This window comes from Palaemon carinicauda, chromosome 29 (genome assembly GCF_036898095.1).
Source record: "Palaemon carinicauda isolate YSFRI2023 chromosome 29, ASM3689809v2, whole genome shotgun sequence".
Classification (NCBI taxonomy): domain Eukaryota; kingdom Metazoa; phylum Arthropoda; class Malacostraca; order Decapoda; family Palaemonidae; genus Palaemon; species Palaemon carinicauda.
In genome coordinates this window covers 50,887,602-50,900,909 of record NC_090753.1, presented here as the reverse complement: position 1 = coordinate 50,900,909, position 13,308 = coordinate 50,887,602, and the positions used below count along the sequence as shown (strand labels likewise).

Here is a 13,308-nt window from a genome sequence, read left to right as displayed (position 1 = left end):
TAAAAGACCTATGATTTTAAGTGTACTGTAATGTATTAATTTCAAAGGTAATATAGAATTAAGTGAAGAAAGAAGTTACATGCTAAAATATACTGGAAATTTTGTTCAACAACATAAGTAGTGCTTGCACTAAGCGGGAACTCTCGTGAGTGGTGGAAACATGCCATGACGCCATCAGGTGGGCGGGGCCTATTTCACCCGGATAGCCTGCGGTGACTTTTTTTTCCTACAGGGAAGTTGTGCAGTGATTGGTCAAAAAGACTTTTAATAACTTTCCTTTCGGTTATACCTGGATTCTACTTTACAGAATATAAAAGTTTATGTCCTACCATAAAGAAACAAACCTCAATCGTCTTTTAACTATAACAAGAAAATAAACAAACTACTAAATTGTGTCATTAAACGCGAGATATAGGTTGAAAGTGATTTCACACAGACAAAGTAAGGAGGATTTCTACACTTGTGATTCTCAGCTCGCTTTTTTTTTTTTTTATCACTGGCAGTACCATCACTTACATCGTTACCATCATCAATTATCACACTGTGACCCCAGGTCACCACGGTGGGGCCAGGAGTGACCTTGCGAGTGATTCTCAATTACTTCTGTGTATTGTTAATTATTCTTTTTACTCCACTTCTCAAGTATATGAGACACTTCTTGGTCAGATGCCATCAATTAATTTTCAGTTTTATATAAACAATAAAATCTCTGCAAGCGGAAATTACAAGCAATAAGGTCTTTCTTAGAAGCACTGGGGAGAAACTCGTGGAAACAAAGTGTTCATTGATATCATAAACGATATATATATATATATATATATATATATATATATATATATATATATATATATATATATATATATATATATATATACATATAGTATATAAAATTATATATATACATATACATATATATATGTATATATATATATATATATATATATATATATATATATATATATATGTGGCACTTAGCAGAGGGTTAAGTGTTACCTATAGATTTTTCCATTCCATTACACCTCTATTACTTCCGCAAATGGTCCATACATTTTATTGCTTTAATTTATAGGGACTACACCATGCAGAGGTTTGTATGATCCATTCCTATTGCTTGAACCCGTATATTAATTTCTATATATTTTGACAAATGTCAAACACTCTTTCCCTGGACTTTCACTCACTTCATAACCTATAAGAATTTTTAATGACACTTCTTCATTAACCACAATGTCTATTTACTTTTCTCTTCTTATTTAACAAATATTTGTGCTCGAGATATTACAAAATAAAGTGCAACTTCACATTTATTGCTGTTTTTTTTCTAAGACTCTGAAAAGGAACGAGAGGGAAAAGGTTTTGGATCTCAGATCTCAGTTTCTACAGACAAAAAAAACAAAAAGGTCGTCTCAGCGCTATGAAAAAAAAGCATAGCCACTGAGACATTCTTGTTGTCCTACGCACCAATAGTCACCAAAAAGTATATATATATATATATTTTTCAAATCAACGTTCGTCACCCATAGGAACAGGTCCTGGCCACGTCAATCACACTTCACCAATAAGTCTCGCGAAGCGAACTAAACCTAAGATTTAACTATTTATGAACAGTTTAAAAAAATCATATTTTTTTTTCATATATATTTTTTCCAGTAGACACCAAATTTCCGTCACTATCAGGACCCGAGCAGTTGTTGTACGACCATCGGCGCCAAGAGGACCAGAGCTGCCAGACCTACGATGAAGGCCTTGGGCGTGGCCGTCGAAGAGGCCAGGCCGGAGTCGCTCAGGGCAGAGGCGTGGCACCCGAGGTCTTCCGAATGCAGTTCCAGGAGGGGCAGGTGCTGACCCTTTCTGGGGTCATAGCAGGTAGCCGCCCTGACCTTAGATTGTACCTGTGTTTGAGGGAAAAGAACAGGTTAGGATAATTGTGTACAATGTAAATCTATAGATCATAATGGAGAGAGAGAGAGAGAGAGAGAGAGAGAGAGAGAGAGAGAGAGAAAGTTGATTAAATGGAAGTGTGTGACGTCATATGGTGAACAATATTACTGGTTAAAAATGACAAATTCTTAGTAATTTGTATTTTTCTTAGCTATACTTACCACGAACCACATTCATAAAAGAGTCCTAGGATCCTCACAGTTTCAACCAGAAAAATCCAGTAGGCTTCTCCCAATTCCCTACCCCTCCAGGCACCAAGATACCACCCAAGGTTAACTAGGGCCTTGACCGGGCCCAAGAACCCCATTGCAGTTCTGTCGATACACCCTTAACCCCCACCTTTGGGATCTCGCGGGGAAGGTAGGTCGGACAGTAACCTAAATGTGGTTTATGGTAAGTATAGCTAGGAAAAATACAAATTAATAATAATTTGTCATTTGTTCCGATGCGGTATAGTTCCATGAACCACATTTATAGGAGACTCATGGTTAGGAGGAGGGGTGAAAAGATGACACAGGTAACGAAGGGAGACCGAAGGGGTGAGAGGAGGCCATCTAGATAGGCACTCAACCAACAACTCAAATCAAAAGACATGACCATACCTTTGCTGGCAAGGTTAACAAGGAAGGATCACACTCACCAATGCTGGTTGATACTTCGTCTGATAACTACGAACACGCTTGTGAAGTGGGAAGAGGGAACAGGGAAAGATATAGTTTACCCTTCTTATCATTCAGCATGCATCAAGAGATTCTACCCGGCAGTCTTCTAGATAAAGAGACGTAAAGGGGGAATGTCTATTCTACACCCCTGCCCTCAAGACCTGAGTGACTGCCATATTCCTGGAAAATGCCAAAGAAGTGCCAAAATTCCTGACCTCGCGGGGTTTCGTTGATTTTAGCAGGGTTGTACTTGTTGACTGGTAGGCCCTCCTGATTGTTTCTTGTAGCCAAAGCAAGATGGTGTTCTTAGAGACTGGCTTTTAATCCTTCCTATGGAAATGAAGAGGCTTTTGATGGCAGGACATAGCCTCGCCATCCAATCCAGGTATTCCCTCATTTCTAAACTGGACAGAGGAAAAGATCCTTGATGTCTCCGGATTTCGGGGTGGTGGAAATTGAAGATTCCTCGAACCCGGAGTCTGCTACCATGGAGATCAGGGTTTTTACCTCGAAGGAAGGAACAAAGCGGAAGGTCAGCTGTTTCCACCCCCTCGTGTGCCACGCTTTGTTGGACAGGTCATGACTCATCTCCAATGGTGACCAGTCCTTCTTGTTCCTCTTGGTGGCTATAAACTTCCATTGCAAGTCAGGCCAATTCAAACACTCGGACTCGTGCTCTCCCGAAAATAAAGAGAACCCCGACATGAAGTGCACAACAAGGACACCACACATGAGACACTGGTGAGGAAATCTAGTCTGAAACGAGAGAGAAGAGCACACACTGGCAACCAGGACTATAATGGGGTTCCTAGGCCCTGTCAATCCTGGTACCTGGAGGGGTAGGGAGTTGAGGGGAGGCCTAGCCAGACTCATCTGGTTGAAACTGGGAGGATCGCAAGACTACCCTATGAATGTGGTTCGTGGAAGTATGCCGCATCGGAGCCAAAAAACTGGTTATTGAAAATAAAGAGATGAAAATATCAACTAAAAAATAACAATAACAAAGTACACTATTGACGAGAGAGAGAGAGAGAGAGAGAGAGAGAGAGAGAGAGAGAGAGAGAGAGAGAGAGAGAGAGAGATCTAATATTCTAGCAGACTTAAATTTAGTCACGATCATAATAAAATTGGTGATACTGCTCTAATGATCATTAGCTGTCCAACAAGCTGGCTAGTATTATAAAAGTCATTATGATTTTTAAATAGCTGTATTAACTGAGAGATAATGTCAAGCAAAAGCAGTTTTTTGTAAGTGATTGCGTTAAATAACAATAAATAAACACATCTCAGCCATCTCCATTAAATAATAAAGAGTAAGTGTCTGGCTGCACACACACACATGCATATATATATACAAATATTTTTTTCCTGTCACGCTCAACGACAATGCCAGACGTATGACTATTCACTCTCTCCCCGTCCCTCGGGGTGAGAACCCGAGATACCCCTAGGTGAGAGGGAGACTGGAGATACAACCGGAAACCACAATCTCTTGGGGGAGGGGTGGAGGGTTAAATCAGTATATGTGTGCTTCTGTCGGCATATTTATCTAAATATTTAGCCGTCATTCTTGACGGGTCGCGTACACTGCTTGTTAATAATTTATAGCAGCCTGAGTTTAGTGAATCCACAGTCGAAATTAACTGTGCAAGGACTAATTATCGTCAACGGGAAGTTGTACCAAACTTTACACTGATTAATTATTGTGTAATCAAAGTTGGCACTAAGCCTCTAAAGAGCTAATTATCATTAAGTTGTATAGGTAATTTTACATATTTGCACACATTATTATTATTATCATTATTATTATTATTATTATTATTATTATTATTATTAGTTCTTTTGCTTGAGGGTACACTCGGGCACACTATTCTAATTAATTTCTCTTCTTGTTTTGTTAAGGTTTTTATAGTTTATATAGGAAATATTTATTTCAATGTTGTTACTGTTCCTAAAATATTTAATTTTTCTTTGTTTCCTTTCCGCACCGGGCTATTTTTCCCTGTTGGGACCCCTGGTCTTATAGCATCCTGCTTTTCCAACTAGGGCTGTAGCTCAGAAAGTAATAATAATAATAATAATAATAATAATAATAATAATAATAATAATATTATTATTATTATTATCATTATTATTATTATTACATGCTAAGCTATAACCCCAGTCGGAAAAGCAAGATGCTATAAGCTCAATGGCTACAACAGGGAAAAAATAGCCCAGCAAGGAAATAAAACCTGTTTACACAGATATTTTTCTTTGAAGATTAAATATGAATATATGAATTATTTTTCGTGTGGTATACCAACAACTGCGAATTTGTAACAATTATGAGGAAGTTTTTTCAAAGACCTAAACATGCTGCTGCTGTGCACCTTAAGGATCTCATTAGAATTTCCTTTCACAAAGCAGCAAGATTAAAGAACAAATTATCTATTCATATCGTAATGTTAACAATGTTGTTTCATATCTCATTTTTCGAAAAAAAAAAAAGTTCCGTGAACAATTATAGTTTTTAAAACATGCGGTTGATAGATCATATTAGGAAATTGTTTATTGGAAAAATGATGTCCAGACTGTAACATTAACATTGTTGTTATCTATGTAATTTTTGGAAAAAGTTTCGGGAACAATTAGAGGTTTTTCAAAACAAAAAGCGCTAATTAGTCGTGTTATTCAAAGGAATTATGTTATGAGACATACTAATAATTTTGAAATCCCAAAATGTAAACGAGAGAAATAAAAAAAAAATACCTTAATTATGAATCAGATATAAAATGATTTTTATGACTTCAATAAAGATTTCATTATTCAATTGTTATGATGACGTTTTGCGTTTATTGTTTTAGATTAAATTACCATTTATTAACTTATTTATCTATCTATCTATTTATAACAACTAACAAAGGCGTCAATGACCTTAGATGTCAGGATGCCAGATAACTCCTAATCAATCAATCAATCGAAAGATATCAGACATCAAAGTTTAAGCATTTCAAAAACTTATTCCAAGGCTTAAAGGTTTGAAGGCCGATCATGAGTCGCAGAGGTAAGGGACAATGACATTGCCCTATCAAGTAGAACAAAGCCCTAGAGACTGACCATATAAACATATGATCAGCGCTCAAGCCCCCTCTTCACCCAAGCTAATACCTAGGAGGGCCAGGCAATGGCTACTGGTGAATCAGCAGATAGCCCTATAGGATCCCATCCTTAACTAACAAGGATGGCAGCGATCAAAAGATGTAACGAGTTTGAGCGGGGCTCAAACCCAAGTCTGGCGTTCTAGAAATATTAAATCAGAATTTAATTTATTAAAGCGCATCAGAAACACAAGTTTAGATATTACAATAGACTCCGAATATGAGAGAATTTATAATTCAACATCTAAATTAGCGGAAGATTTTAAGGGAGATATTGTATAAGAATACCACCAAGATGAAGGTGAAAAATCTTATGTGGAAGCTACCTATTTGTTTAAAGGATAAGGAACCTTGAATATATATAAAATATATATATATATATATATATATATATATATATATATATATATATATATATATATATATGTGTGTGTGTGTGTGTGTGTGTGTTAAGGAATCTTAAATATAAATTAAAAATATATCGAATACTTTCCATATGGATCTTGAAAAACGTAAACAAGAAAAAAAAAATATCTTAATTGAAAGGCATACACTAAATTATCTAAAATAAATACCCAAATAAAGCTATATGTACGTCAAATAATTTTATCAATGTTTTTAGAATACTTTATTTTAAATGTTCATAACTTCTTATATAGTTTATTTATTTTCTTATTTCCTTTCCTCACTGGGCTATTTTTTCCATGTTGGAGCCTTTGGGCTTACAGCATCTTGCTTTTCCAACTAGGGTTGTAGCTTAGCTAATAATAATAATAATAATAATAATAATAATAATAATAATAATAATAATACAAGAAAGAACGTAGCCTAAACTCATGTCACGTTAGTGACAAATCATTCCTTTAAGATAAGATAGGTCAAGGAATTTAGAGTTACATTACGGATACTAGTATTTCAATTATCAGTTCCTAATCATGCCATGCTATCTAAATTATTATTATTATTATTATTATTATTATTATTATTATTATTATCATTGTACCACATGTCTTAAAATGAAAATTTGTTAGGACATACAACTTCCTTTTTCTAATTCTTTTCTCGAATCTTTCTCTCTAGTCTCTTTGGATTGAGCATACAATACATTTTCATGACAACTGACGTAACTGTGATGCCTCTGGAATCATTGCAATCAGTCAGATCGCATTTTTCAATCATATATTTTTGCGTAAAGAATAATATATAGAATAATCCAGAGGACTATTCAATAAAAGCTGTTATTCCTATTAGCAATTCCAAGGATTTTGACGTGAGATTCGACAAAATAGTTCTTCCATTTTCAACCAGATGAAAGATTCACAGTAAAAATTTGGGACTACGGAAAAAAATTAATCACCAATTCTGCATTTTTTAGTACTCTGTGATTAGAATATTCAAATTTGCTATCCACTTTTCTAAGGGATCAAAATGCAGAAAAAAATGAGATGCAGAGAAATATAATAGGACTCGATGATAAAAAATACTCTATAGTAAAATTACACAAGTAGTATTGTGATTTCAAACAGGACAAACACACAAATCTCTCCTATGTAATAAAGAGCAATTGTCTAGCTATATATATATATATATATATATATATATATATATATATATATATATATATATATATATATCTATATATATATATATATGTATATCCTGTCACATTCAAGGGTGAGCTGAGAGTAGTCATACCCTGGAGAGAAGGGGGACCCCAAGAGGTAAACTCGAAAACCACACACTGTCCACAAGTGGTTTGTAGTTAGGAAAGGGGGGGGGGGGGGGTAGGAAGCTTTAAATCTGTGTGTGTGTGCGTGTGCATATCTATCTAAATATTTTGACGTCATTTTTGACGGCTCGGGTACACAAGTTAAAAAATAAACCCCCAGATACTGAATATATCCCTTTCTCCTTTTAAGCTCATTTAAATCATGGCGGTGTGAATTTGTAGTGTTTCTCTCTTTTACCTCTCAGTGGCCTTAACCATCCATGTGTGAATTTGTGGTGTTTCTCTCTTTAACTATCAGTATGAATTTTTAGTATTTCCTCTTGGGGTTCTTTAACTATTACAATGTGAACTTGTACTGTTTCTCCCACTTACTTTCTTGAGCATCTTTTAGCATTGCCTTGTGAATTTGTAGTGTTTCCCTCTTTGACATCTTGGGTTTTTATTAACTATCAAATTGTGACTGTGCAGTGTTTCTCTCACTTATCTTTTTATTATTATTATTATTATTATTATTATTATTATTATTATTATTATTGCTACTTGCTAAGCTACAACCCTATTTGGAAAAGCAGGATGCTAAAAGCCCAAGGGCTCTAACAGGGAAAATAGCCCAGTGAGGAAAGGAAATAGAGAAAAACTAAGAACAAAACATTAAAATAAATCTTTCATATATAAACTATAAAAACTTGAAAATAACAAGAAGATAAAAACTTTAAAATAACAAGAGGAAGAGAAACAAGACAGAATAGTGTGCCCAAGTGTACCCTCAAACAAGGGATCTCTAACCCAAGATAGTGGAAGACCATGGTATAGAGGCTATGGCACTACCCAAGACTAGAGAACAATGGTTTTATTTTTAAAGGTCCTTCTCTTAAGAGAACTGCTTACCATTGCTAAAGTGTCTCTTCTACCCTTACCAAGAGGAAAGTAGCTACTGAATAACTAAAGTGCAGTAGTTAACCTCTTGAGAGAAGAATAATTGTTTGGTAATTTCAGTGTTGTCAAGTGTATGAGGAAAGAGGAGAATGTGTAATGAATAAGCCAGACTATTCAGTGTATATGTAGGCAAAGATGAAATGAGCCATAACCAAAAAGAGGGATCCAATGTATTACTGTCTGGACAGTCAAAGGACCCAATAACTCTCTAGCGGTAGTATCCCAACGGCTGGCTGGTGCCTTGGCCAATCTTGGGGTTCTTTAACTATTGCAGTGTGAATTTGTAGTGTTCCCTCATCTTTTTAACTATCACAGTGTGAATTTGTAGTGTTTCTCTTACTTACTTCTTGGGGCTGTTTAAACATTGCAGTGCGAATTTGTAGTGTTTCCCTCATTTACTCTTACGGTTTTTTTTTTAACTCGCACAGTATGAATTTGTAGTGTTTCCCCCAATTACCACTTGAGCATCTTTAACTACCAAATTGTAAATTTGTAGTGTTTTTCTCACTTACCTCTTGGGGTTCTTTAAACATTGCAGTGTGAATTTGTAGTGTTTCCTTCATTTACTCTCAGGATTTTTTTCAACTTGAACAGTATGAATTTGTAGTGTTTCCCTCATTTACTCTGAATTTTTTTTTTAACTTGAACAGTATGAATTTGTAGTGTTTCCCCCAATTACCCCTTGAGCATCTTTAATTATCAAATTATGAATTTGTAGTGTTTCTCTCACTTACCTGTTGGGGGTATTTTAACATTGCAGTGTGAATTTGTAGTGTTTCCCTCATTTACTCTCAGGATTTTTTTTTTTAACTTGAACAGTAGGAATTTGTAGTGTTTCCCCCAATTACCCCTTGAGCATCTTTAACTACCAAATTATGAATTTGTAGTGTTTCTCTCACTTACCTCTTGGGCTCCTTTAACCATTGCGGTGTGAATTTGTAGTGTTTCTCTTAACCATCTCCTCAGCCACCGACCGAGCCAGACAAGTGAACACTCACAAGTCCAGTCGTTCCCTTCCAGTGCAATGCCACCTGTTCAAGAAAAAGTATTTCACAGTATTTAATCTACGTTTCTTAAATATGTATTGATAATTATATTGAATATGAAAGTACGATTCTTCTCAAAGTGTGAATAGTGAAGATCTTAAACATTGGGTAGTATTTTTAAAAGGATAAGCATTTATATTTATGATGAACTGGGATAGCTGACCTGATTCTGATATTTTGAATAGTATATCAGTTTTTTTGAAAGAAGCTACAGCTAAACTTCATAAACTTTTAATTGATATTAACAATAATGATGCACAGGCCATAGAAGTGCAAATTTGAGTTTTTAGTCTTTATTCCGCTGAAGAATATTAATAAAAAAAGGTTTTGAAGAAAATGCAAGAATAAACACCAAAAGATATAACATGGTTTGGGGTCAATATGAGAAGTTGAGAGGACCAATAAGAGATAATGAAAAGCTGTGTCACAATCGTTTTCATCCAAGAAAAATGAAAACAGCCCAAAGTGAAAAATGAATTAGGGCTCTAGTAAGTTAAGACAAGTATCACTTTATTATTCTGCATCGAACTTAAACATTTGATTATTCCAAAAATTACTTAGACATTTGATTATTCTACATACTTCAACATTTGATTATTCCACATGTTACTTAAACATTTGATTGTTCTTCTTCTTACTTAAACATTTTATTATTCAGCATCTTACTTAAACATTTGATTATTCCGCATTTAACTTAAACATTTGATTATTCCGCATCTAACTAAAACATTATATTATTCCGCATCTAACTTAAACATTTGATTATTCTGCATCTTACTTAAACATATTATTATTCCGCCCCTTACTTTAACATTAGAAATACCTCAACTACAGATAAGATGTAAATCATATCATTGTCACATGTCAAATAAAAAATCACACCTCACTTTTAAGTTACCATAAGCTACTGAATACCAACACCAAACGACTTTTTATTTCAAAATTCTTGTTTAAAATGAATTCGAAATAGTTAACATTTGTATTCATGAGCCGTACTTACGGCTACAATTTTTAATTCTGAATCCAAAACTTTACAACATATCTAATTAACCTTGGATTCAAGATCTTGATTATTTCTGTCACATACAGTTCATACTTGTGAAGAAATCTGAAGTTCTATTTTTCATTTTGTGGTCACCAAATAAATTAGACTCGGCCATAATTTTTGTTTAAAATACATTTTTTTTTATGTTATCTCTGAGCTTCATTCTTTCATTTTGTGGTTACCAAATAAATTAGATAGGCAGCCGTAATTTTTGTTTCATGTATATTCTTTTTTTTTTCAATAATATTATATCTGATAGTAAAAAATCAGCTAATGTAGAACGTGAAATCAGTATATCTGAGGTTCATTTCTTCATTTTGTGGTCACCAAATAAATAATATAGACTCAGCAATAATTTTTGTTTTGTTTAATGTACATTCTTCTTTAATATGATATAATCTCTGACAGTAAATACAAGCTAATATAGAACGTGAAATCAATGTTATAGGTGATCCATGGTAGCATTACTTTACCATATTACAAATGGCATTTAAAATATCAGAACACATCTCAGATACACACACACACACACACACATATATATATATATATATATATACAATCAGTTCCACCTGTGGTATGTTTCTGAAATATTTTAAGGATAAACTGTGGATGACAATTTCTGTCAACTAATCTATTCAACACATTATTACAAAAATGATGTTTGTGCATAGGATTTGAAAAAGGCGCAGAGAGAGAGAGAGAGAGAGAGAGAGAGAGAGAGAGAGAGACGTTTAAAACTCTTCAGAAGACTAAAATTACTACGAGATCTTTGCTCAGACAGCGTCTAGAACATTAAAAATGCTTCCAGAAGAATACAATTACTACTAGATCTTTGCTCGGAGAGAGAGAGAGAGAGAGAGAGAGAGAGAGAGAGAGAGAGATAACGTTTAAAACTCTTCATAAAACTAAAATTACTGCCAGATCTTTGCTCAGGCATCTAGAACATTAAAAATGCTTCCAGAAGAATACAATTACTGCTAGATCTTTGCTGAGAGAGAGAGAGAGAGAGAGAGAGAGAGAGAGAGAGAGAGAGAGAGAGAGAATACGTTTAAAACTCTTCAGAAGACAGAGATTACAACCAGATCTTTTCTCAGACAGCATCTAGAACATTGAAAAGGCTTCCAGAAGAATAAAATTACAGCCAGATCTTTGCTCAGAGAGAGAGAGAGAGAGAGAGAGAGAGAGAGAGAGAGAGAGAGAGAGAGAATACGTTTTAAAACTCTTCAGAAGACAAAAATTACTACCAGATCTTTTATCAGACAGCATCTAGAGCATTAAAAAGGCTTCCAGAAGAATAAAATTACTGCCCATCTTTGCTCAGAGAGAGAGAGAGAGAGAGAGAGAGAGAGAGAGAGAGAGAGAGAGAGGACAACGTAGGTATGAACCAAAAAAATAATTGATTGTAATCTGACGAAAGGTCTAACCAGTGCTGGTTGGGCTCCACCCTAGGCAAGTCTGTAAATGTTTGCAATTGACCATAGTTTGTGTACACAGCTGATGACTACGTTACACTCAGGTGAAATTGGTTCACAATGACGTTAATAAGCATCTCGCAAGTGATATGGGCTCAGGTCACTTGTATGTTGCCTATGGAGATATTTATTTTCATGTTGTTACTCTTCTTAAAATATCTTATTTTTCTTTTTCCTTTCCTCACTGGGCTATTTTCCCTGTTGGAGCCCCTTGGCTTATAGCATCCTGCTTTTCCAACTAGGGTTGTAGCATGTTGTGAGAATGATTTCCAATAGAATTCTTCTTTAATTATGTTCTCTATATTTGGCCAATGGTAACAGCATATTTATATCACCATTTTGGTGTATTGTTGAACTTTCATTTATTTGAGATTTATTCATTTATCATTATATAATCATCGATATGATGTATTGTGAATTAATCTTATTTTTTAATTGATTTAATCAACTAATTCAATTAATTAATTGATTTAATTAATTCATTAAATATAATTACTTAATTTAATTTAATTGATTAATCTAATTAATTAAATTTATTTTATCATTAACATTTAATTAATCAATCAAATTAATTTAATTAATTTTTTTTTATCAATTTAAATTTCATTTCGCAATCAGAAAGTAAGTGTTCAAGTTTTGCTTTCCTTATGTATTATATCATATAAAGCAAATCAACGCTGTCATATGAGAAAAAGAGTCAAGATTTTAAAAATAAGTCTCAATAATTCAATAATTTTCTCCCATGCCACTCTTTCTCTTTATCAAACTCCATTTCACCTATCGCTATCTACCTATCTATTCCGTTTCATCTATCGCTATCTACCTATCTATTCCGTTTCATCTATAGCTATCTACCTATCTATTCCATTTCATTTATCGCTATCGACCTATCTATTCCGTTTCATCTATCGCTATCTACCTATCTATTCCATTTCATCTATCGCTATCTTCCTATCTATTCCATTTCATCTATCGCTATCTACCTATCTATTCCATTTCATCTATCGCTATCTACCTGTCTATTCCATTTCATCTATCGCTATCTACCTATCTATTCCATTTCATCTATAGCTATCTACCTATCTATTCCATTTCATCTATCGCTATCTACCTGTCTATTCCATTTCATCTATCGCTATCTACCTATCTATTCCATTTCATCTATAGCTATCTACCTATCTATTCCATTTCATCTATCGCTATCTTCCTGTCTATTCCATTTCATCTATCGCTATCTACCTATCTATTCCATTTCATCTATCGCTATCTACCTGTCTATTCCATTTCATCTATCGCTATCTACCTATCTATTCCATTTCATCTATAGCTATCTA

General features: G+C 34.3%; 1 protein-coding gene across 1 annotated transcript in view; it reads right to left on the bottom strand.

The window, feature by feature from the left end:
• Positions 1 to 970: 970 nt before the first annotated feature.
• The window catches only part of LOC137622793 (chaoptin), a 457,349-nt gene continuing 445,011 nt past the window's right edge, over positions 971 to 13,308 (bottom strand). Inside the window, 2 exon segments of the mRNA XM_068353389.1 lie at positions 971 to 1,892; positions 9,312 to 9,439. Of these exon segments, the coding sequence (XP_068209490.1) occupies positions 1,674 to 1,892; positions 9,312 to 9,439 (347 nt within the window). The 3' untranslated portion in view covers positions 971 to 1,673.